General features: G+C 39.6%; 1 protein-coding gene across 2 annotated transcripts in view; it reads left to right on the top strand.

Annotated features, from left to right (window-relative positions):
• The first annotated feature begins 3026 nt into the window (after positions 1–3026).
• Positions 3027–26989, top strand: part of mrpl45 (mitochondrial ribosomal protein L45) — a 37241-nt gene continuing 13278 nt past the window's right edge. Inside the window, exons 1-5 of one of the 2 annotated variants that reach the window (XM_067259233.1) lie at positions 3027–3188; positions 5915–6110; positions 18753–18870; positions 20966–21064; positions 21904–21952. In XM_067259233.1, the coding sequence (XP_067115334.1) occupies positions 3126–3188; positions 5915–6110; positions 18753–18870; positions 20966–21064; positions 21904–21952 (525 nt within the window). In that variant the 5' untranslated portion in view covers positions 3027–3125. The remainder of the gene's footprint in view (positions 3189–5914; positions 6111–18752; positions 18871–20965; positions 21065–21903; positions 21953–26989) is intronic. The other variant, XM_067259232.1, reaches the window with a different exon arrangement.

The raw sequence follows: 26989 nt of genomic DNA, 5'->3' as shown, positions 1-26989 counted from the left end.
GCAAACTCATCAGGGATGAAAACCCAGACAGCAAAATGTGTTTGGGTTGCCAGATTTGGACCAGGTCTTCATTAGCATTTGGCGCAGGTCCGCTAAACGGACCTGGACCGGGCTCATCCTTTCCAACGGCCCAATACCGGAACAGGTTGGAATTGCAGAGCTGCATCGCAAATATTGGATTCTGCATGGCCGTGAAGCTGTTAAGCGCCACCAGCACTCCTGCTCGGACTGCCAAAGGTGGAGAGCCTCTCCAGTCATTCCCAAGATGTCAGACCTCCCACAATCTAGACTACGGCTGCTGAAGCTCCCGTTCTTCTCAACGGGCATGGACTGCTTCGGGCCTTTCACAGTGAAGGTTGGTCGGCGCCACGAGAAAAGATGGGGCATACTATTTAAATGCCTGACGACGCGCGCTGTGCATGTAGACGTTGTCTCCCTGTCTAGTCTGGATTCGGATTCCTTTCTGATGGACCTCCACTGCTTCATCGCACGAAGGGGTAAACCAGCAGAGCTCCAGTCCGACCAGGGCACTAACTTTAAGGGAGGTGAAAGAGAGCTCCAGGAGGCCTTCAGGGCATTACACCCCACACTCCTGACTCATCTGGCTAAACACCAGATTAGGTTTCAGTTCAACCCCCCAAGCACACCGCACTTTGGAGGAGTCTGGGAAAGGGAAGTGAGATCTGTTAAAGCTGCACTGTATGCCACCATCCAGTCACAGACTGTCCCAGAAGAGGTCCTGCGGACAGTACTTATCGAAGTGGAGGGGATTTTAAACTCAAACCACTGGGTTATGTGTCAACTGATGTGGCGGATGTGGACCCAGTGACTCCCAACTTGTTCTTCATGGGGCGGCTCGACCCCTCTTTACCACGTTGTGTATGCGGAGTCCGAGCTCCTGAGTCGCCGCTGCTGGAGACACACTCAGGTGCTGGCCGACCAGTTTTGGTCCCACTTCATCCGACACTACCTCCCGACTCTTCAGACCTGTTCCAAGTGGCACATGGACCCTGCACAGCTGCAGAGCGGGACCATAGTCATGGTGGTAGACCCTCAGCTGCCAAGAGCGCAGTGGCCTTTAAGTCGTGTCACTGAGGTTATTCCAGGGACTGATGGGAGGGTCAGGGCCGCAGTCGTCAAGGTCCAGGACAAGTTCTACACGAGGCCTGTCGCTCGCCTTGTCGCTCTACCTGCCATACCAGACACTGATACGGTCAACCCTTCTTAGTGTGGCACATTTGGTGTTGCAAATGTGGGGGCGGCTGTTTCGAAGGACGACCTGTTCAGGCAGTTAAAACTGACTAATTAAGAATCAGCCAATCAGGAGCGGCACTCCGCTCTTTGGCTCATTGAGGACTGTTTTGGGGTCTGCAAAGTTAGAGGAGAGTGCTAGAACCGAAGGATTAGCCTACTCAGTTGATATATTTATCCAAGTGTTGCTGTACTGTCCAAATTACGGAAATTGTGTGCGTGCAACTACTAGTAAGTTATACTGTTTGTTGTTGGTTGTACCACATCATAATGTTACTGTGTTTCTTGTGAGGCAAGAATGTTGTAGCACGTTGCTGCTAGCTATTGTATAATGGCGGAGTCTCGCATTACCCGTGTTCTATTGTTTAGAACGCCGAATATAAGCGGAGATGGCTTTGCAAGCCTTATGTTGTTTTGCATATTGTGTAACATTGTTTAACATTTAGTATAACACTGCATTTAAGTTTATGATTTTACTGATTCATGCCTATATGTGTTTCAGAATCACACACATCGATATGTACATCTGTTAGTCAATAACTCATAAAAGGAACATCTTGTTGCATTCTAATCAATGCAGACCAACGAATTATACAGTCCTTTTAAAGATCCTGTAAAGTAAATTCCATGTTTTGCTTCTAAGTACATTATATACGTGTGAAATGAGTTCCTGAAAGCATGTGCAAAGCGCTAAGACTTTGTCACACTGAAATGTGGAGTTAAACCAAAGAACAGTTTCTCTTCCGTTTTCAGATCAGGTTTTAATGCCCTATGCCCTAAAATGCCCTAAAAAATGCCCTATCTACGCCAGATCACTGAATGGCTCCTCCTGCTGTACTGTTATTGTAGCCTACATCAGCTATTTAGCTTCAGGATGTCTCCCACCACCCACAACTGCATCTTCCCTGGATGCAAGAAATCCAGCTGCGCTGCAACGCAATTTAAGTTCCCTATTGATAATGAAAGGAAAAATAGGTGGCTAGATTTTGTGAAGAGCCACGCTCATGGAAAGCTTCGGATAAACTCCAACAGCCGCCTCTGCGCCACTGACCATTTCACGGCGGACAGTTTTAACATGGACCAAAGACAGACGGGGTTCACCAACACACGGCTTTTCTTGCAGCGCGGAGCCGTACGAACATCGCCCCCCCGGCCGTTCATCCTCCGGTCGCACCTGGACCATCCACCGCCGCCAGCAGTTCATCACTCAGTTCTATGTGTTTGTTATAATTACACTAGATAACTTTTCCAGAGGTATCTCTGCTATATTTAGTGCAAGCCGCTAACTTCATATTAGGCTACTCCGTGTAGAATGATGGTATTTTGGTGAAATGGTAGCTAATGTGCTAGAAGTAGCTGGAAAGCTCACTGTCTGCAGTCTCTGCTGTAAATGTTTACTCCTGTGTTACAGCTCAGGGGAATATTTCATTTATATGCATCTGTATGTTTCACTCATTGAACAAATACATTCCAATTCTATACTGTTTTGTTCGGCTTGACGTAGCGTCCATTATCTGGGTCGTAGGTAGCTTACTTGAGAGAGGCGGCGACTTCCAGCGAGGGGGCCGAGCTTCAGCTTCTTCAGGCGACACGCCCCCCCAGTCTGGAACAGAGAAGACTGCTGATTTTCTTACGATTTCAAAGCCTAATTTAACATACTTGTTGGTGTTTTTTTTTCCATTCGAATTTGGATGGGTAGTTAATAACACATTATTCTGTGGTGTGGTGAACTTGAAACTCGTTTTTAATTCCACTTTACAAGATCTTTAACCTACATGGAGGGGCGGGCCACCAGGAGGCGATCGAGATGTTTATGTCAATGATTCTATTCTTTGACACATCGGAAGTTCGACACGGTTCGCAGAGAAGACAGTATGGCGATGTCCACGAGAAGCATGTCATTACCTTTTCATCGGATGTCATGCTGCAATTTGAAGGTGATGTAGGCTATTTCTTCGTTTTAAGTGTTTAGCGGTGTACTTTCAAACTTGGCAATAGCTTGCAGTTTGTTTTTGTAAAGTTGACATGTCATTTTGTAGTACAACGGGAATGTAGGCAAACGTTCTAGCTGTCTGCCATTGGCAGCTCGTTTTCACCCTTTTTCACAGCCAATTGCGAGTGCGGTCCTTTTATTCGTGCTAGACATGATGGAGGGATTTCACCACACGATAGGATTTCCCGGCCGCCATTTAGGTAATTGATATTTAAAGCTAAACAATGCCTTATAGATATTAGCCGAGTAAACACGGACCTTTTGAATAGTGAATTGACTGTTGCAACTCTCTTCTCCTCACTCAACAAATCTGTTCGTCACCGTCTGCAATCCATTCAAAATGCTGCTGCTAGGCTACTTACAAGGTCAAACAGGCGAACTCATACCACTCCTCTACTCTGCTCCCTTTACTGGCTAATTTACAGGATCCAATTCAAAATTCTCACCATAACCTATAGGGCTTTACATGGTCAGGCTCCTGCTAATCTTGCCAATATAATTCACCTAAACACCCCCGTCCGGTCTCTTAGATCTATTAACCAAAATCCACGCCACGAACTCGTCTGAAGACATGTGGGGATATAGCTTTTGCCGCTATGGCACCCAGACTCTGGAATGCCAACCAGCATTAGGTTTGCTGAGAATGTTGAGTTGAGTTTTAAGGGACAAGTGAAGACTAACTTGTTCAGGTTAGCTTTTGAATAATCTCTGTCTTTGGTCTACTGATAATTTGTATTTTTATTATTAGACTTTTATGTTACATTGACAATGTACATTGTAAAGCACTTTGTGACCCTGTCTGTAAAAAGCGCTGTATAAATACATTTGAGTTACTTACTTACTACCTTTGGACGTCCACTGACTCATGCACGACATACGGATCATATTAGTTGCATATTTCACGTTCAGATGGCTGGCTTATAATAAAAAATTCCATCTATTGTTATTCAGTGTTGTAAAACATGACTTTTTATAGGCATTGTAAACTTAAAAAAAAATGTTTACTCTGCATTATTTGTCCAGGTGCCCTGATCAAACAGAAATAATTCTCACCTGTCAGAAGAGACTTATTGACTATGTAGCTCTCAAGGTTACAGGTAACGTTATGCACTTTTAAAAGTTGGAGTCAGATATTATTACAAGTCAATTTCCTTGCTATCAAATCAAACAGTCCTCGAGACGGGGACAAGCAAACTCAAAGGTCTTTGGCCTTACACAACCCTAGTCAACAAACACTATGTATCTTTTATTAATGGCCAGCAGTGTTATGCATGAACGAGTTCAAAAGAACGCGTTAATTTTTGAGAACGATGAACTGAACGTAACTTAATGACAAATAATGAATTTGAACGGTGAACACGTTCATATTATTTGAGGTGTAGCTAAAACGTTAGGAAATGTTTTCCTTCTGAGGAGAGACGCTGTCTAAATCGAATGCTTGCACCATGTCGTTGCTCAGTGCCCGTAAAATTGCTATGTAGCCTAACCTAAACCAACTAACTCGACTTCGCACTACGTTACCCATGATTCATCGCACACACGTAGACCAAACAAGCAACGTATTCCAAGACAACAGCTCTCCGTCTCATAAAAATGGCAAGTGAAAGCAGAGACGCAGACTCGGCGACTAAATCTGATCTGATGCACCTTATTATTTTTGCGGGATTTTTACGCAATTAACTGAACTATGAACTAGTTCAGAATTTAAATTCACATTCAATACTATGAATGTGAAAGATTCATATAGTTCTTCGAACGATTCAACTTGTTCATGAGAGGTATGAACGTGCACAACACTGATGGCCAGACACCACAGGTGAACAAGGTAAAGGTTTTCACTAATAGATATCACCATTAAACTTCCCCAGTTGATCACTTACATTAAGACATACATCACTTACATTGGCACTTATTTGCATTTCATAATGTATGCTTCATGTTTTGGCTACCCGCAATGTTTTTGGGGCTATCTCGTTGTTTATGATCATTAGGGGTGGGGGAAAAAATTGATTTGCATTTGAATCGCGATTCAGTCTTTTAGCGATTCATATCGATTCTCAAATTTCTAAAATCGTTTTGAGTAACAATGAGTTACTAAACTGCAAGAAAAACAATACATTTCATGGTTTTGATGCGTTGGGATTTTTTTCTTCAACACTTAACTGCCTATCACAACAAGTCCCTCAATAAGTGTCATTGTGTTCCTGGAGGATCCAACAAATCTTTCTTAATAAGTACCATTGTACTCCCGGAACAAGTGTGTCTTTAGCCTTTTCTTGAAGGTGGGGAGACAGTCAGTGTCAGAGGTGGACAGATGATTTTTATACAAGTTTGCATCCTAGCGCAATATGAAGATTGCAGACTTTTTTGCCGATTGCAGTTTTTACCAGCACGTTGCATATTCTTGCACTTAAATTTATAGGATATTATTGCAGTGTGCACTTGGCTTCTGCAGTTCAAACTGTGAGTTCTAATAATGAAGCAGTGCTTCTACTGTTAATTGTACCGATATCTTGTATATTTTCAGTTAGTTTTCCAGTACTGTTTTTGAATTGCAAATCAACCATTAGTCTTTCTAATTAGACATTAACTCAAAAATCTCACACTGTAATTCTGAATCTACATGAAGTATGCCTAATTATGTTCTTCTTCCACATTCCATCAATTCAGAATGCAGTGGTTTCTTTGGATATGCGTTTTCCCCTGCCCTTTGTGGTGTCGGTCCGGACAAAGAAGCGCTACTTCATTCCACCTGCGGTGGGTATAAAAGGGAAGACCCAGGTAGACCAGGCGGCTAAAGCCAGAGCAGCAGGGATTATAATAAAGCAGGAGTACATGGAGAGAGCCATCAATATTGCCTGCACTGGTAAATTGTTTTTTCTTACATTGCAAAGTTTTTATCATGGAGACTTAAACTGATACAAAGGCTTAGATGTGCACCCAGTGTACAAAATGTATGTAATATTTTGACATTGATTTTCAAGCTAGATGTCTTTGGAACATTCTGTATTTCTCAAACTTTTTTTCAGAGACATCTACTGTAGACCTAAGTCATGTAGCCTACATAGTACAATGTGTTTCAATTGTAAAAGTATTGTGAAAAATGTCCGCCTGGACGGACGACAGGCGGAAATAATACTTAAATTATTGTCCAAATTTTCTTATCGGACCAATAACAATAACACCAATAATCCAAGCAAGAAGTTTTATTAGTGGAGTTAATTAGTGAGTTTAAAATATTTAGCAGAAAATAATTTGTTTTATATTGGTACACATGCCATATGTTGTTGGAAAGCTACAATTCTTGTGATTTTGATGTAAACCATTTCAAGATGGAGTCAACAGTAAGTAGGTACAATCAACATCTTTGTCCGACCACCAACATGTCAACAAACCAAAAGAAAACAGACTTCTCACCGATCAAGCCGGACGTCTGTCCACAAATTAAACATCCCAACAAAAATGGTCTGGTTACATTGTCAAAGGTCTAAACGATCCAATCAAGTAAACATGTTCATCCAAACCACAGTATTACATCCATAAATACCCATAGACTCTTGTTGCATATGGAAGTTTATTAGACTCTTTATTAAAACGGCAATTCAATGTGCAAAGTGCCAATGCAATCCGCAATTCAAATGGAGAAGCATTTGTCAAATTGCAATTCAATGTGCAAATGAAAATGCAATCGTCAATTACGTTTTTGAATACAATTTTGAATAAAGCTTAATGCATATCATATTGACAAGGTTTTTTGACTCTTTATTCAAATAGCAATGCATTTTTCAAATGGATATTCAATTGGTATTCAATTCAACTGCTAAGGCAGTGAGCATTGCAACAAGTTCTTCCGTCGCCATAATGCTGTTAGCAACGAAATTGCGTCTGTTCCCCCCCCCCCAAAGACAACTCTGCCTCTGATTGGTTGGTACTTGTTACCTTCGTTGAGTAGGTTAAGTTTCGGCAGCATTTCTCTCTATGACTGGGTTTTCTGTGTTAGAGGTAGCCAATCAGAAGCAGAGTAGGGATGGGTCTTCCCCTGAATACGGGTGGGGACCCATCTTGATGGGAGGACTGACAGATTGCATTTCCATTTAAATTTTGCACCAAAAAGAGCGTGATGACAAGTAAATGCTAATGCAAAAGATTGGGGGCGCTGTTTTGCTGCCTTGTTGAATTGTCATTTGAATAAAGAGTCGAAAAAACCTTGTCAATATGATAATATTGTAATAAGCTTTCATTCAAAATTGTATTAAAGGGGTCATTTACTGATTTTATAGGGTATTTCAAACTGTTCCTTAAATTATTATTAATTCTGTTCCAATTATTTTACCTTTATATTACCAGGAGAGTCCCATTGAGATATATTTTTCAAGGGAGACCTGGCCAAGACAGGCAGCAACATAAAAACGCATAGTTATAGACAGAAGAACAGAATGAGACAAAAAAATCCAAAATAATTTAACCTTTTGCTGCCTAAGCCAACATTCCAAACATTCCATATGCTGTTGAAATATGATATTCATATTAATATGCAAATTTTATGAATTTTCATATTAAATCATACACCTTAACTGTTGACACCATATTGAAGAACAGAACTAGGGGATTTTTATGATGTGAATAAATATATGATTACTTAAGGCAAATCATATTTTATCAAGGTGATTTCAGGCAGCCATTTTTTACAAAAACTTCTCCATCCACCATACCTCATCAGACAACTTCATTTTTAACCACTTTAATTACAAGATGGAGGAAAACTTTGAGCAGGTGGAATATCCACACATCTGTGGGCAATGTGGAACAGAAGACAGATTAGAAATATCATATTTTGATTAAAAGTTATGACCATTCTAGTGACTACATGGAAACACGTGGAAACATGGGGGAAACCTACATTTCTCTGCCCCAAAAGTAGCTAGCGCTATGGCTGGATACTCCTCTCGATAACTAAAAAACGTTGGAGTTTCTTCCACAATCGACCGAATTGGCCAAACAAGGCATGTACATTTAGCTTACAGTGTATATAATCTAGCTAGTTAATGTTGTTTTTCTAAGTTTTTTAGAAATCTGCTCAAATCGAGGCTAAACAGTGCTACTAACGTCATTACTGCCTGTCCTGCCGGACACGGCAGAACGCGAGTTTTTTTCTGGAAAAAACTCGCATCACTCCCACAAACAAATTCTTCGTATGTAAAAAGTTTAGACTTTTAATTGACAATATTGACAACACATATTAATAAACTTGTCTTTACTCAGAATATCGTCTCAGATTTCAATTCGAAGCTGTAAATCTAACACTGTAGGCAATCTCCCATGGTCTCCGCTCTGGCTCCGCCTCGAAAAACAATGGCTGCCGTTGCAGACGATACATTTATTTCCCCCTCCCAGTAACCCCTTAACCAATGATATGTACTTTGAGCTTAACTTGTCATGAGTATCTGGCAGTTTTCAGAAATAAAATCGGTGATTGGACGGCAAAGATATTAAGGCGGGTCTTATGGGTCTTTTTCGACCCATATTTGAATGGGCCGGCTAGATAGGGTTAAAACGGTCAGTTATGTGATCTGGGAAACTTAAAAACATTGACATTTTTGGGAACCTGCCTCAATTTTTTTCAGTTTAGATTTAAAAGCAGTAAGTGGTATCAGTTCTTTGAGCTTTTAAATAATTCTGCAACAAATTCCATGATAAGGGTGCCAAATACATAAAAGCCCTTTTTCCCCATTTCCGTACTGGCATTTGGGACAGCGATGCCACATTTGACTAAGGGGCCCCACAGGCCACGTCCACAAGTCCAATTTTCAGAATGATGGCATTTTCACCCCATTGCTCCAATTCTTCTGCAACATGGTGTACATGACTTATTTCTCATGTGGAACAAAAAGCCTCACAGGCCCATAAGGTCTGCCATGATAGATTTTGCTGTACAGTGAAAACCTACAAAAATCTTCCCCTCATGAACCATAGGTCCAATTGATTTGTCAGGGTTTTTCAAGTGTAGAATACATGTCTTCCTATAGGGTGATCAGGAATAAGGTATGAAATACCTCGTTGGTAGATGTAGATTAGGAAAATGTTCACACAGGATTGCCCAATTTCTTCGTTTTGATGCACAGGACCCTGTTTCATTCTACACTTCGCTCTTAGTATCTTAGTAGTAAGTGTAAATAAGCAGCAACAAATGTATGCTTTTTAATATGTGCTATCTTCATAAATATTAAGTATGCATATTTATTTAAAGGGGTCATTGATTGGAAAACCGATTTTACCTTGTCATAGTTGAATAACGACAGTTCGGTGGGTAAAATGGACATACAGTGAACCTCAAAGTCCACGAACAACAAATGAAAGTTTTAAAGTTTTTAAAGTATATTGAAAATGGACCATTGTAAATGCAGTGTTCCAGGATGTACTGGGAATGCTGACACTTTTCATAATCTTCCCAAGGAACCAGACACTCGACCGGCATGGCTGATGTTTTTCTATGTGAAGATTCCTGTGAAGTTCGACACTCATTGTTGGAATGCTGCTTCAGCATTCCAAGTATTGTTCTTCGAATCTTTATTCAACTTCTATTTCTTCTGTGGCACGTTTCAGTGCCTTCAAATCTTTAGCTATTAAAACCGTTCAGGTATCAAAAAATTCAGCAGTTTCAGGCCATTCCTGCTATGACTTTTCAGCTTTGTACCCCTTATGCTTGAATTAATATAAATCAATATTCATAATATTTTTAACATGGAGTTTTTTTCAAATCCTTTCAAACTTCTTAAAACTTATTCAACTTCCAAGTCCTTCTTCCTCAATCTTTCAGCTAGAGCCACAATTTAAACTTTAAAATGTTGACAAAACCCTAAACTATTAAAAAAAAATTATTCAGCTATCTATTCAACTTTTTTTCAATATCGCTGAATATGTTTCATGACTTTTTCAAGCTGTTTCTGAGATTTACATGGGTGTGTACGTGAAGTGCAGACTGAAACGCTTAGAGTGGAGGGGAGCTTCGAAATCAGTCTCAAAAAGTATTTCTAGTTTGCCAGCATTGCCACAATTTTCACTCTTCATGCTTCAGTTTTGGATCAATAGATAGCTAATTTTGTGCTGGTCGTAGACAGTTGTCTGTGGAATCCAACAGACTTACACATTTGTTTAGAGCCCAACGAAAGTGAGACAAAGTCCAACTCTCGCCCCATAGAGACCAATGCAAATCTGGTGACAAATTTTCAGAGAAAGCAGAAGGAACAAGATTTTGAATCTGCCGGTAGAGTCGTATTTCCGGCCTCACAGAAATATAAAGGATATCTATGGTTTTGGCAGAGTCTTGGGTCTCAGAAAATATCCGTATTTTTGGGATTGGACGTATAGTTTTGCGTCTAGGTTAACTTGTTTGAGATGTGGATTCTAGGTAAATTTCTGTTCTCTCTGCTCAGCTCGTTAACGGTCACATCTGCGCCATGGCAACCACACAGACACGCGCCACTCAGTTTCTTAAGCAGCTTGCACACTGCCCCGACAAACGCCAACATTCTACAACAAACGCCAACAAACACCAACAGTTGGGTCAGTGTGCGCCAGCAGTTTGTGTTTGTTGGTCATTGTCGGGTACTGTCGGAAGAGTTCAACATGTTCAGTCGGATCGGGTAAAGTTGCAGAATGTCTGACCAATGTAGAGCGATTTCCAACGAACTAACATTCTGACAGCTCGTTACCTTGACAACTAGGCTAAACTCGCGTGCATAACATCCTCGAGCTCTCTTTGATGTCGATGAAGTTTACTTTAGCTCTTTACTTACTTCTTAATTTTAAGTTAGGAGTCAGGCATACTCCAACCGAGACAGCAAAAGTGCCGCAATGAGAAACATTGCGACTAGCTAGTTCTACCATGTTAATCTGTTAACAAGATAACCTATTTACATTACGTCGCTTTTATCCAAAGCGACGTAGCCTACAAGGGAGAGATCTAACTAGTTGCTAACACGGTTGTTTCATTAGTAGACTATGGTTCACTGCTCCCTGATCTAGAAGGCTAAAGTATCAGTGTATTGTAAAAAAATCTGCAGGTGCTATGGGGGGGAGCTTGGCTTTTTAGCAAGTGTGCTATGAAATGAGGGTGATAGCGTCACATGGTTCTCTACTACAACACCTCCCCACCATATCGTCTATCTGTTTACATGTTTGCTCTCTGAAGCGTCTTTGGGGTCCATGAAAAGCGCTAAACAAACCGATTGTATTATTATTATTCGGCTACTTCCGATGAACGCGCACTGTCTGCGACGGTCACTGACAGAATGCATACACCATGTTAGAGTCCGCAATCCCAAATACTTAACTTACTTTAAAACACTTGTGGTAGTGAGGGTTTAAGTTGGGCGCCAGATGACCACTACCATGTCAGACAGAGTGAAATGAATCTAGGAATAGCAGATAGAAATATAGCTGCAAGCAGCAATGGTGGATTCCTCCTTCAAAATTGAAACATTTTGTAAAATTGACATAATACACTGGGATTAACTAGAAGACTTGAAATTGTACTTTCTGTCAGAATAATAAAAAAAAAGGTTTATACCTCTGACTGGATTAGAACCAACCACCCTTCGCACATCAGCACTGCGTCTCATCCTACTAACTACTTTTGTATCAGAAAATAAGACATTTCTCCAATGGCACGCATTGTCAGATTTGGTTAAAGTTCAAACAGCTGTAATTTAGTCCTATTTATACATGGGACATAAAAACGGGACCACGGGATGACTGGGTTGCTGCTGTAAAGAATAGCTTACTCGTCGTGCTTTAAAAAGGTTGTTTGGGGTGCCATAACTTGTCATGGAAGGGAATTTCAAATCATGCATAGCATCAGTGGCGATGTGTCCTAGCTTAGGTAACTGAAATGAATTTGTGCAACAGGCAAGTGATCCACCTGAACAATCAATACACTTCATTAAAGCTAACTCGGTTGTGAATCTGACACTACCATGATGATGATCGGAGTGTTGTAATGGGCTCAAATAAATACTCATTGCTATGTTTTACAACCGGAGGATTGACCGGAAGACCAGAAACCGTTCTGTAAAAAAAAAGGCTTACTGGTTTTGAACCTACAACCCTTCGTTTACCAGCACAACATCTCATCCAATTGAGCCATTCCCAGATCTGGACTTGGCCATGTTCAGTAACTGGATAATAAAATAAGACGTTTCTCCAATGGCAAGCATTGTCAGATTCGGTCCAAGCTCAAAAATATTTGTCATATTTTCAAATATCAAGGTGAAACTTTGTAGGGTACTTCAGGGGGGTGTCACCTTAAAAATCTATTAGGTTTGAAAAACCATCATTCAAAATGACATTTGATTTAGTGACACAAACATATTGAGGCAATGTGGACATTTACATAAATACACCCCTTTCAGCCATTTTGTATTTGATTCAACTGTCTTAAGTAACGTTTTTAAATACGTCAATGATACATATCTGTACAAAATTAAGTCAATTGAACCTTTTTTGTAAGAGGAGATCGTTTTAATGTTTTCCCAAATTATCACTGTACAGGAATATCCATGATGGCGGACCTTATGGGTCCTTGAGGCTTGTTTGTTCCTCATGAAAAATGAGGCATGCACACCAAGTTTCCGAAGAATTGGAGCAATGGGGTGGAAATGCCATCGTTCTGAAAAGTGGACATTTGGGCGTGGCCTGTGGCACCCCCTATGGTCTGATGTGGGCCAGTCTGTTTGGGCGGTAGTTGTGGCATGTTGTATCAATATGCCAAATTTCAAAACTTTTTACTAATGAGTTTGAGATAAATTACAATAATAATAATAATAATAATAATACCAACAATTACAATAGGGTTCCTATTGTAATTGTTACAATTGTAATGTATTGTTTGTAAAAGTTAAAATCTTCTGCAAAAAAGGGCCTCTTTGTAAATTAACCGAAACGAGTCTTCAGCGACACTGCAATCAATGCACGCAACAAATCAGACAACATTCATTGTTACACAGCTAACAATACATTAGGCCTACTCCAACCACGCAAACTGTTACAACTAGATTTTACAAAAACTCCTTTGTTGAACTCCAAACATGCGAGGTGGATATTTCTGGAGTTTTGGTCTTCTCGGACCATCCTGAGCGTCCATGCTAATGTCACTGATGCTGCTAGCACCATGTTAGCACCCAGACAATCATGACAGAATGATTGCTCTGTGTCTAAAACAATCTGTTAATTTAAATAATTATAATTTCAATAGTTATAATTTTCTTTTGTGAGTTAAATATTATCACACAATAAATAATGCAGAATGACGTTGATCTTAAAATGATACTACAACACACAGAAAAGTAATTAGCTAGCCGAAAAAAGTCTGTCACTGTCTGAGCAGTGTGGAGCTGGCAGTTGGTTTACTGGACATTCTAAAGACAATCACCAACAACTGCCAACTTTAGAATGTTGGGATTTGTTGGAGTTTGTCGGGGCAGTGTGCAAGCTGCTTTACACAGGTGATTGGTATTAGGTTATTAGTGGAGTCACAAGACGGAGATGTTCAGTCAACTTGTCTCATTAAGAGCACCACAACACAACTACTACCACTACTGATACTACTAGTGCTGCTACTACTACTGCACCTGCTGCTATATCTTATGCCACTACTACAACTACTAATTCTGCAGATGCTGCTAATATCTCTTTTACTACTATTGCTAATGGACCTGTTTTATTCTACTACGCCACTGATACATCTGCTACTGCCATTACTATCCCAACTATAATTTCAGCTACTAAAACTAATATTCTACTTCTTCTACAGTTTCACAGTTCAGCTTTCAGCTTCTGACGCATTGTATTTAAGCTCTTAGCATTGTTAGAGGATGCAGTTCAGCCTCTGTGTGTGAGTCACACTGCCTCTTTTGTGTGACTCACACATTTTTAAAATTCATTTCAGCTTTCAGTTTGTGGGTATTTTCTAACTTTTTTCAGCTATTTTTAAATTTATTTCAGCTTTCAGCATTCCAACGCATTTTCTGCAGGAAATGCACTATCTAGGTTCTTCATTTGCTCGAACTATTTCACCAAAGACACTTTTGAATGAAAACCTTGGACAATTTAAATAAGGATTTGATAAACCGTTGTTGCTGAAAAGAGGTGCTGTTTGCTCATTGCTCAAAACCATAAGCTTTAAGTATGATTTTGTTGCTAATAGTTAGCCTATTAGCAATGCTAACGTCTCCTGTATTTAGCATAGGTAGAATGCTAAATAAGTTTCTAAACACATCAACATACCTTACTTAGCAAATGACTCTAGCTAGACTAGCTGTAGTCGGCATTAGAAGGGAAGCTTCCGAAAAAATAGCCAGAAAACGAATAGCAGTCTAGTCTATTGCTATCGCATGTCTAGATTATCTATTTGAAAGAACTGGAGAAAGGCAGGTGCTAGATATAGGATACGTTAGCATTGCTAATAACTTTTACCGACAATCATACTACAGCTTGCGGTTGTGATGAACATAAGGTCGGAACGCACCTCTTTTCAGCAACAGCTTCATAGCAAATCCTGCTTTACATTGTCCCAGGTTTTCAAAACCGTCCTTGGGGAAATGGTTCGCGGAAATGTGTCGAGGGTCGAACTGCACAGGGATCTTCTACTGTCTGTGTACTTTGCGGCCAACGGATTTTCGTTTTGAAATGAGAAAACCGAAATTGGGAAACAACCTGTTTCCTGACTACCATTTAGAAGTAGGAAAACGCAAAACGACCCATTTTCCGTTTTTTGTTTTGGTAATAGAAAACGGAAAAAGAAAAAACGACCCGTTATCTGATTTTATTTGATGTTTAAATATGGAAATCGGGAATTAAAATAGTGTGTGGAAATCTTCGTTCTCAATTTTGCATAGATTTTTGTGTTGTGACCCGGAAGTTGCTCCCAAGACCTTGACAGTCACATATTCAGGATGTCAGCAGTGTGTGTGCTGCCATTTGTATGGAAGCTAATCAGTGACATGTTTTCAATTTTAAAAGGGATTGAATACTTAATATTTAAATTTAAACAAAACCAAATTCACTTAAGAATATATATTTCAATATAAAAAAAAAGGGATTGAATACTTAATATTTAAATTTAAACAAAACCAAATTCACTTAAGAATATATATTTCAATATAAAAAAAAAAAAAATCTGACCCAAAAATTCAAGGCTCGGAAATTCAGATTGGTCAAATTCGAGCTCCCCCCCAAAAATTAAAGCTTAAAGATGTCGAGCCTATACAAATTCTAGACTAAAAATGTCTAGTTTTAAAGATTTGAGCCTTATGGAACAATAGGGTCATCAATAGGAAATTGTTGTTTAAATATGATTGGTATGAAAAGGGCGTGTGTTTGTGAATGATATAGATGATAATGGTAACCTTTTGGAATATAAAGCTGTCTTAGACAAATATAATTTAAACTGTACTTATAGAGAATACAACAATATCTGTAAAGCAATACCTATACCATTATTACAGTTAGTTCAAAGCACATTGTTACATGCAAGAATAAGACCCTTACCAACTTTACCAAATTTTGTTATTAATGATTGTACTTTATTTAACAGTAAATGTATAATACATATTAGTGATGCTTTGAAATCTAAATATTTTTTTGATAAGAGGATTGTGTGTACAGGTTCCGAATATGGTTCCATTGTCTGTAATATGCCACGATATTATAATTATATTACGCTATAATTACGTTTGTCATGCCATGAGCATAATAGCATTACAAAATGGTTAAATCTGCTTTAAAATAACGGAAATAAACTCTACAAACAACCGTCATGTATGTGTGCAAACATTTGTAAAACTTGCTACAATAAAGGCAGGCAACTGTAGATTATAAAATCCTTTGTCCTTGTTCTCATTCAGCTCTGGTAAATCAGCGATTTGCTGATGTTCCCTTTTGTGCTCGTCCCCTGTTTGTATCCGCGAGCACGTTTCCAGGCAACTTTTCTTGACGTAAGCAAATGAATGGGGTGCTAGTTTACCCATTTCGGATTGGTTTCGAAAAATTATTCTATTAAAAAGCTAGTAGTATGAGCCAGGTTGGGGGAGATAGTTTTAGATATGTTGACTGGAGTTAAAAGAATAAAAACGAACGGACGAGTCGTATAGCAAATCGGAAATGCAATAGGAGCAGGCAAAGAGCCTCATGTGGCTCGCCACCCCTGGTATAGACAAACATCAGCCATGCCTGTCGAGTCAATGTTAGCTAGACTCTAGCTCATATGCTTTTTATTAACGCTGATTTGCTTAGTTGTTTCAGTGAGTGCTGTTGGCTGTGTTGCGTCTTTGCTCCGCAGCTTCACTCATTGTAAACCAACCAATCAGCGCGCAGCTCATCTTTATATTCATGAGCATACCATAAAAGGAGAAAAATTTGGGAGCATAGAACAGCACCCGGGCCATTTTCAGCCCAACCCCTTTAAAATATACAGAAATATCAATTTCACCAGCAAAATGTACCAATCTGCAACCGACGCAAGCACACCCCACAATTTCCCCAGATATATTTACCCTCTCTAGTTGGTGGCCAAGCAACAAAGTTGAAACCTAGCCTAGGCCTATATCTATGAATGTGTGGTCTCAAATAAACATTAATAAACATTTTTCAATTCCGGTGCATTCAAACAATCCCCTCAGTGACGGTTGGCTAGCAACAGCAGCAGTGACTCACAGCAGGACACACTTATTAGTGGTATCTTGCTTCCAACTTTGGTTTTGTCAACCAAGTCATTTGGAGCAGATCTAAGGGTTACATAGGGTAGCTAGCTAATGTTTATTTAGCAAGTTTCACAGAAAAAAAAACTAGGCTAAACAGTAATACTACAGTCAGTCACGAATGCAGAAGCCGGATCATGCAATTTGGTCCTGAAAACTTGCGTTACTCCTACAAACAAATGCTTCATAACTCAAAAGTTTTGACTTAATTGACAACATGTTAAGAAACCTCAAAATATGGACTCAGATTTAAATTTGAAGCAGTAAATCTAATACTGTAGGAAATCTCCCATGGTATACTCTGGTTCCGCTCAGGCCAAAAATAGATGATGATGATGATGAAACATTTATTATTCACGCCCAGTAACCCCTTCACTAATTTGATGTGCTTTTAGCTCATGTTCTCATGAGTATCTGGCAGTTTTCAGAAATACAATCAGCGATTGGACGGCGAAGATATTAAGGCAGGTCAAGGCAGTTTCCAATATTTGAATGCTCCGACTGGAATGGGTTAAAGAGAAATCTGATTTATCTCAAACACTAAAATATTGCTTTACACATCCTCTAGTTATAAAACGATACTCCGATTCAATCCCATGATCATATGAAGACAAAGTTTAGTACCAATAAAAAAAAGGATGGAAGATGAAAATTAGATTCATTGTGAATATTAGAAATATGTAGATATGATCTGCCAAGGAAAGTCTGTCTCCCTCCCCTTACGTGCGCATGGTCAAAATTCTCACTGACACATCCAGAACCCTGACACGCATGAGCTTGGAGCCAGGAACACACATCGAAAGCTTCTTGGCAAGGCTGGCCTGACCAAGCCCCACCCCTCGCTCCTTGGCTTGAAGCAAAGCTGGGTTTTGGTGGTATTGCATTTCAGATTTGGTATCCCAATGGAAAAAAGTTGGCACATGAAACTATAGGCCACGAGTGACTTGCACACAACAAATGACCCACCATTGCCCATAGGTGGTGCTAGAGGCCCCAATTATAAAAATGATGACGTTTCCACCCCGAGTAAAAAAAAAAAAAATGGATGCGTGAGATAAAGCTGTTGTCACACATACAGACAATTCGCTTGTTGCTTCAAAAGTAAAATAACTTTGCGAGTTAAGTTCGCGCACCATTGCCCTTGTTATTTACACCTGATTGCCTGTCGATTAGGCTTGATCCACTGGCAGAATAAAAATGTGACTGAATACGCTTATTCGCTCCTTGTGAGCGGCTCTGTGTGATGCTGGGAATAGCATTTACTTTCTTCCATATACTGTGCTAGCTGTGTTATGCTAGCTATGCTCGACCACAAATGTCCAAATAAACGCGTAGAATAGGGTTTGCTTCTCTTGCTCACACTGCCTCATGTGACCTCCATTGAAAATGAATGGGAGGTCAATTTTGTCTACCGGCCTTTAGGGAGATAATAATAATAATTCTAACAATTACAAGAGATTTCCTCCTGCTGGAGGAATCATAAATGTATATGTAAGAACAATTGTGCGCCTTGCTTGATAGCAAGCACACTAATGAACAGGACACAGCTTCACTGTAGGAATACAAGATCTCTGCAATCCCAGTCCGTAGTGCACCAACGATCTAAGTTGTTCTAGAAGAATGTGGGAAAAAACATCTGACAAACGACATCCTTATCTATTACTAAGCTAACAAGCCGTTTGTGAACCATTGTATTAGCGGTTTTAAGTGTTAATCAATGTCTTCCTCTTTCTCCCTCTTTCTCTCTCTGGCAGCGGGCGTCTTCGATCCCTACATCCCACCAGAGGGTGATTCCCGTCTCTCCAGTTTGTCTAAAGAGGGTTTGAAACAGCGGACCGAGCAGATTAGACAAAGTGCTGCTTCTCAGCTAGCGTAAGATTTAGTCTGTTAGTGTTTTTAAATGTTAAATGGAGAGTCAAAATATAGCTATATTTTTTTATTTATTATACCTTTAGTGTTATTTATCCTGCTAGATCGTTTTGGTGCAAGTTCTGCAGATATTGGCGGTAGTGATGTTTACCAAACTACACCTGCTAACCAGTTTACCACGCAGAAGGAAGCGAGTCTCATCCATGAGCTGGTGGGTGTGCTTCAGTAGAAGAAAAAAAGTTTTTACATGAAACTGTTCGCAACAAGATACAGTCGTATGCAAAAGTTTAGGCACCCCTCTGAGGCTGCATGATAATTTACTGTCTTCACCAAAAAAGATCAATATAATATTGTAATATTACTTTTCTAATTAATACTGAGTGCTGGGGTGTGTTCCAGACAAAGATATTTGGTGTAGCAGTATTTAGTTGTGTGAAATTAAATCAAATTTGAAAAATAGGCTGTGCAAAAGTTTGGGCACCCTAATCATTTATTTGATTACCTCTGCCTACTAAATGCTGATTAACTGCAACACATAATTAGTCTGATTAACTCGTTAAGCCTTCAATTACATAGAAAGGTGCATTCAATCATTAGAAAGGGTATTTAAGTTAGCCAATTGCAAGTTGTGCTTCTCTTTGATTCTCCTCTGAACAGTGGCAAAATGGGGGCATCAAAACAGCTTTCGAATGATCTAAAAACAAAGATTGTTCAGAGGAATGTCATTCAGAAATGGAAGGCAACAGGCACAGTTCTTGTTAAGGCCAGAAGTGGCAGGCCAGGAAAAATAAGAGACAAAGGCAAAGAATGGTCAAGGACAACCCTCAGACCACCTCCAAAGACCTGCAAGGTCATCTTGCTGCAGATGGTGTCACTGTGCATTGCTCAACCATTCAGCGCACATTGCACAGAGAACAGCTGTATGGGAGAGTGATGCGGAAGAAGCCTTTTCTGCACACGCGCCACTAACAGGCTCGCTTGAGGTTTGCCAAACTTCATTTGAACAAGCCAGGCTCATTTTGGAACAAAGTGCTGTGGACTGATGAGACAAAGAGAGTTATTTGGTCACAACGAGGCGTTACGCATGGAGGCAAAAGAACACAGTATTCCTAGAAAAACACTTGCTGCCCACAGTCAAATTTGGTGGGGGGTCCATCACGCTGTGGGGCTGTGTGGCTAGTGCAGGAACTGGGAATCTAGTTAAAGTTGAGGGTCGCATGGATTCAATTCAGTACCAGCAAATTCTGGACAATAATGTTCAAGAATCTGTAACAAAGCTGAAGTTACGGCGGAGTTGGGTGTTCCAGCACCCGAAACATTGCTCCAAATCCACTAAGGCATTTATGCAGAGGAACAACTACAATGTTCTGGAATGGCCATCCCAGTCCCCACACTGGAATATAATTGAAAATCTATTGGGTGACTTGAAGCGGGCTGTCCATGCTAGGCACCCTTTAAACCTTACTGAACTGGAGATGTATTGTATGGAAGAATGGTCCAAATGACCTCAATCCAGAATCCAGACACTCATCAGAGGCTGTAAGAAGCGTCTAGAGGCTGTTATTTTTTGCAAAAGGAGGCTCTAGTAAATATTAATGTGATTTGTCTGTTGGGGTGACCAAATTTATGCACGTGTCTAATTCTCTTATGATGCGTATGGCATATTTTCTGTTTATCAAATAAACCTTATTTCACTGCTAAAATATTACTGTCCATGACGTGTGTATATATATATATATATATATATATATATGACAAAGACGTTCCTCATCCAAACGCCCAACAATTTATAGATGAAAGTAATGGAGATTATCAGGGGTGCCCAAACTTTTGCATACGACTGTATGTGGATTAACTTGAGACAGTGCTGTTGAGGTTTTTTTGCCAAAGATTATTTTTGGGCTCAAGCCGAGTGCCATCTAGTTCCATTTTATTTGAGAGAAGGCCAACATCTCTACACCAATATCTCCAAAACTCGGCAACTCGCATCAAAACAATCAAGATGGAAAATGGCAGTAAACATAAGAGGAAAATATGAATTTTGGTATGGAGCTGTCCTTTTTAAACCCTTGAACACTGACATCCACTTTTCCTTTAGGGTACGTAAGATCAAAGAGCACGACACAACGTTTACCACAAAAGAGTTCCCAGGGCACGCTCAGGGGATTTACATTGAAGCTCACAACGCTCTTACCCAGTAAGGCTTTCAGAGTCAGACAGTACTTAAAAGCTTTGTGTAAAATGCTTGCTGAGATTTACACCATTGTTCAAAAGTTTGCCATCACTTAGAGAGGTCCTTGTTTTCAAAATAATAGTTACTGGTTATTAAAATGACATCAAATTGGCACATTCTGTTTACGATTTTAAAAGGCTGATTATTAGAAAACCCTTTTGCAATTATTTTAGCACAGCAGAAAACTATGCAAGAACTATTTAAGGAAGAAGCATTCAGTTGGTATTCTGCCTGGACTGGAGTGGCCAGCACAGGTACCGGTCAATCTGACCATGGCAATGTGAAAAATAACAATTTATATATACAATAAGTGCACCGAAATATCTCATACCATACAAAGCCTTTTATTGAGTTTTTACCGATCTTGCGCTGTGCTATAAATGTTTGTTTAAACATACTTAGAATCTAAGGCCCAGTTTCCCAGACATGGATTAGGCCTAGTCCTTAACCCTTGTGTTATCTTCGGGTCATTCTGACCCATCAGTCATTGTGACCCACCGTCGTATTGCGACAAATTTACCGCATACAAAAACAAACTGAAGCATTTTCTTTTAACCGTTGGGCTGTCTCAGACCCACCACATTGCAAAGGTTAAAAGAACATTTTTTTAATTTGTTTTTGTATTGTGTAAAATTGGGTAAACACAACGATGGTTCGTTATGAACCTTTGGGTCATGTGACCCGAAGGCAGCACAAGGGTTAAGAAATTCAATGAAGATCTCCATTGAAAATGTTTTTAGTCTAGGACTATGCTTAATCCATGTCTTCGATACTGGGCCTTAATCAAATGTTTCTGTTTTTAGGTTCAATAAAGAGAAACTCCATTCCCTTGTCACAGAAAGGTGTTATCCTGTAAGTTGCTGCTTATGTTCTGTCCTTTTTATAGACCCTTTTTCAGTTAATAAAAATTGTGATGTTTTTATGTGGGCGGAGCTTAGGAGGTGGCAAAAGGATTCACCCGACCACTTCACTAACACTAGCTATCAAGTTTTATTATCTTGTTTTTTAACAATGGTAAATGAATGCACTGCGTTTAGATAGCGCTTCCCTACCTTAGCGGCACTCAAAGCACTGGAGAAAGTCAGATTTGATCTGAATATGTAAGGTCACTCATAGGGATGCATATTGATAAGATTTTAACGATTCCGACTCCTTATCAATTCCCGTTTATCGATTCGATTCCTTATCGATTCTCCTCTCTACAGCCAACTAGGTCTGTGCGTCCTGCACCCCCCCACACACACACTCGTTGTAAACGAATTTCTCAAACTGGCTTTGACTGGCTCTGAAATGAGCTAATACCTACCACCTCTAGGCCTCTGTTTTCAAAACAAAATCTAGTCGGAGATAGAAACTTTCAGTTTCCTTGTGTTCATGCTTCTATTACTCAACACCAGTAGGACTTACAGGGGTCCCTAACAACAGGGGAAATAACTTCAGTGTCACCTTTCAAAGAGACCATTTACATGCATGTACTCCAAATGATTAAACAACAGCTTTCAATGTACTTTGGGTATGTTGTTTAGGTGTTTTCAGGCACATTTAACAGGACTATTAAAAGGTTAAACAATTAAAATGCTAAGTTTGATAATGGATTAAAAATCGATATGCTCAGTTTAATAATGGGACACGCGACCGTTTGCTGATAACACATGCCGCCCCGATAATGTGAAATGATCAATAAGATCTATACTAATGGGAGACGAATGCCGGAGCTAATATGTATGCTTCAAGCGACGGGACAGAAGATAACTAGATCGACTACACACAATAAAGGCAAATTGCTTCACACAGTAACAAGTGGTTATAATCACTTTTGAGCAGTTTAGCTCTACCTTAGATAGTTAGAGATGAAGCGCGAACGTTAGCTGCGCTGCTGCATGCATCGAACACATGACGTTCCAGTAACTTCATTCCATGCTGTGTGTTCAAATGCTTCTTCATATTTGTAGTATTTCCTCCCTTCGACAAAGTGTAGTGTGAAATACAACCAAACTTTAGAACGCTTCTTCCTAGTTGCCATGTTTGCTGCAGTCTGTCTGAATAAACTATAAAAGTTCGCGCATGCGCAACGGCACAGAGAATCGTTAACAGAATCGTTAAGGAATTTTGCTAACGATTCCAAGGAATCGATTCACTGGGAACCGGTTCTAAACAAGAACCGGTTCTCGATACCCATCCCTAGTCACTCACTGTCCTTGACCGTGATTGTTATTTGAAAAAGTTGCATGTTGCATTGTACAGATTTACGAAACAGATTATAAAACGGTAGGCGTTAGGCTATACTGTGTAGAATATAGGCTATGGTTGGCTACTAGCTGTAGATGAACTGAACAAATAAATGCTTTGTATAATGTAGACTAGTGACGTCACAGTACCAAAATGTCAGTAGTCGCCACCAATACCAGTGAAATTTCACGGTATTCGATAACATTTTTGATACCAAAGCAAAAAAATATTAAATAGGGTTACTGAACAACTCATTTGTTGACGGTAACAGTCACCTACAATATCTATGACAACAACAGAACATTAATAAAATCACAATGCATGTAAGCCTAAAGGCAACACATTTGTGTGGACTGAGTGTAGACATTAAGCAAAGACAGCAGATCGTTTGTAGAGTTCAAAAATATAAACGACTTGACTTGAACATAAATTATAAGAAGTAGAAAGAGTAGAAAAAGATACAAAAGCTTCATGGGGCCCTTTAAAATTTGGTCGTGCTACAAGCACAAAATGTAAATATATATATGCCAAACTCGAACTCAAATTTAGTCAAACTATAATCTAAAAGCCTCTGTAAAAAAGTTCCCTCCTTTCGTATGCCCCAGTATTAGGTATTCCATTTGCAATATGCTGCAAACCATAAAAGACATGAACGGTGATGTTTGCAAATCATCTTGTTTTTGGATATGCTTCTCATTGTCATCTGCCTCACACCCAAAGTATTTCCATACGTGGCACTTCCACTTTTCTGGTTGACAACTTTTAGTGGAGCCCCTGCGGCATTAGCTACTTATCCAGTGTTGCCAATTTACAGACTTTGTCCCTAGATTTAGTGACTTTTCGCCTTCCCTAGTGACAAATGTGATATAGCGATTTTCTGCGACTTTTCAAAGAATGTAATTTATACATTTAAAAACACAAAATCTATTTTTTTACTTAGGGAAATTATTTACATTCGTAATCATGGCAACTTGGTCTTAACTACCACGAGGAGTTTGAGTACAGGCATTTTACGCCAAAATTTGGGTAAACCTCACAATAATTGCAACAAAAACAAACACATTTTGTGTCCTCGATATTCGGAATGAGAGAAAAAAGTGTTACGGAATTATATGAAGGGAACAATTAGAAAATCACAAATGTGATCCTACCAACTTTTTAGCGACAGCTATGAAGTCAAACCCGTTTGAGCGATTCATCTGGAATATGGTTTAATATTTATTCCTGTAGAAATTGTGGAATTAGGCTACATAACAGTAACTGTAATAAAGCATATATAAAGTCAACAGCATTTGCAGATTTTTGCTTTTTAAACTATTTTTTACCCTGGGGCTAATTTCGGTATTTCAACTCACGACGCAGATGGCTAGCGTCACTCATATTACTTTTCATGGTCATCTAATCATTTTTGTGGAATAGCGGGTCCTACTTACATTTTTCTGCAATTAAATCAACAGACCCTGTTTAATAGTTTACGCTAAAATGTTCATATGATGTCAAACGCTCCAAATATAGGTTTTTGTTGAGCTTCCCTGAAGCTGAGAATTCTTAGACCTTATCGTATGCGTTCAACAACTGGGAAAGTTAGTCTGTCTAAAGTAGCTAGATACTTGGCTAGCTGTGTATTAGCATAAAGTGGGATCCTAGTTGTGTATTCTCAGCCTTATGAGTTAACTTGTTAATATGACTGTCTCATTTACACTTAAAATTACACACAGAAGCCTATAATTGCAGTGATGGTAAGTGACAGCTACGATACACATTTCTATGGTGTAAAAGTAGTACCTCTTAAGACACAAGACGTGGTGTTGTCAACATCTGTAACATAGATTATTGGTAGCAATATTTTGATAAAAATTTAGTAAATCAAAGACATGAGTGACTAGGATAGATTGAGGGAGGAGGTTGATTGATATTTGGGCTCAGTACAGAGCCGTTATTCTGCTAGACACAGTAGTTCAAAACTTTTATCAGTGCAGTAAGGCAAATGCAAGCATCTAATTGACAGTGTTCATGGATTAGCCAAATACAAAGCAAGATTACCTTATTGTACAGTGCATCTGGAAAGTATTCACAGCTATTCACTTAACACATTTTATGTGACAGCCTTATTCCAAAATGGATGAAATAAAAAAAAATCTCAGCATTCTACATACAATTCTCCATAATGAGTCTAAAAGATTACAGTAAAAGGCACCTGAAGGAATCTCAGACCATCAGAAACAAAATTCTCTGGATTGATGAAACAAAGATTGAACTCTGGTCTGAATGGCAAGCGTCATGTCTGGAGGAAACCAGGCACCGCTCATCACCTGGCCAATACCATCCCTACAGTGAAGCATGGTGGTGACAGCATCATGCTGTGAGGATGTTTTTCAGCATCAGGAACTGGGAGACGGGATCAAAGGAAAGATGAATGCAGGAATGTACAGAGACATCATTGATGAAAACCTGCTCCAGAGCGCTCTGGACCTCGGACTGTGCCAACAGGACAACGACCCAAAGCACACAGCCAAGATAACCAAGGAGTGGCTTCGGGACAACTCTGTGAATGGCCCAGTCAGAGACCAGACTTGAACTCGATTGAACCCCTTTGGAGAGATCTGAAAATGACAGTGCACTGACGCTCCCCATCTAACCTGATGGAGCTTGAGAGGTTCTGCAAAGAAGAATTGAGACTGCCCAAAAAAAGGTGTGCAGTATTGAGCAAAGGCTGTGAACTTATGTAAAAAAAAAAATGGGGGTTTGCAGATCCAAAGAAAATATTAAACCTTTTTCACTTTGTCATTATTGGGTATTGTGTAATATTCTGAGGGGGGAAATTAATTGAATCCATTTTGGAATAAGGCTATAACAGAATGTGGAAAAAGTAAAGCGCTGTGAACATTTCCCGGATACACTGTTTTTATTAGGTTTAGTCAAAAAAGGAGGCAATTACAATTGTCTCTGCTGCCAAAATCAAGCTCTTATCAATAGTAGCCTACTTGTGCTTTCCAATAATTTGTAGTTCTGATGGCCATACCAAGCCTGGTCCTGCCTGGAAAGCATCACACCCTCCTTTTTTCATCCCATAATTCTGTGAGAAGGCTTTAAAAAATAAAAACAATCACTGTTGAATTGACATTCTGCTTAGATTCTGAGGAAAACTGATTCAATAACATCCTCATTCACCTGATAACATCTCAAGACTACTGGTCATCTACAAACTACAAACCATGAAACGGTCCCTGCATTATTTCCCACACTTCCAATAAGATGCTTGCATTAATCTTACTGCACAGATCAAAGCTATCAATTGCTGTAAGTTAAATGTCAAGTATCTTATTGTCAGTGCAGGACGTTACATTTGCATATGAGCAGTTATGCGTCCATGGATGCTATTCAGGTGAGGACGTGGGTGATCAGTTTGCCTCAGCATCTATGAAGAATGTCAACAGTGAATGTGATTTAATGGGTTTTCAAAGACTTCTCATAGAACCAAGGCATAAAAACAGCAGACTGGACTTACGTGCTTTTTAAGCAGGACAAGCCTTGATCAGCCATCAAAATGATAAACAAATTGGAAAGCCCAAGTAGGTTATCTGTACTCATAGCGTAGTGTTTGTTTCTCCAATTATTGTCCCATAGAGAAATGTTGTATTACCTTGCACATCAAACAAA

The sequence above is a fragment of the Osmerus mordax genome, chromosome 21, assembly GCF_038355195.1.
Source record: "Osmerus mordax isolate fOsmMor3 chromosome 21, fOsmMor3.pri, whole genome shotgun sequence".
In the NCBI taxonomy this organism is placed as follows: Eukaryota; Metazoa; Chordata; class Actinopteri; order Osmeriformes; family Osmeridae; genus Osmerus; species Osmerus mordax.
This window is presented reverse-complemented; position numbering and strand designations above follow the sequence as displayed.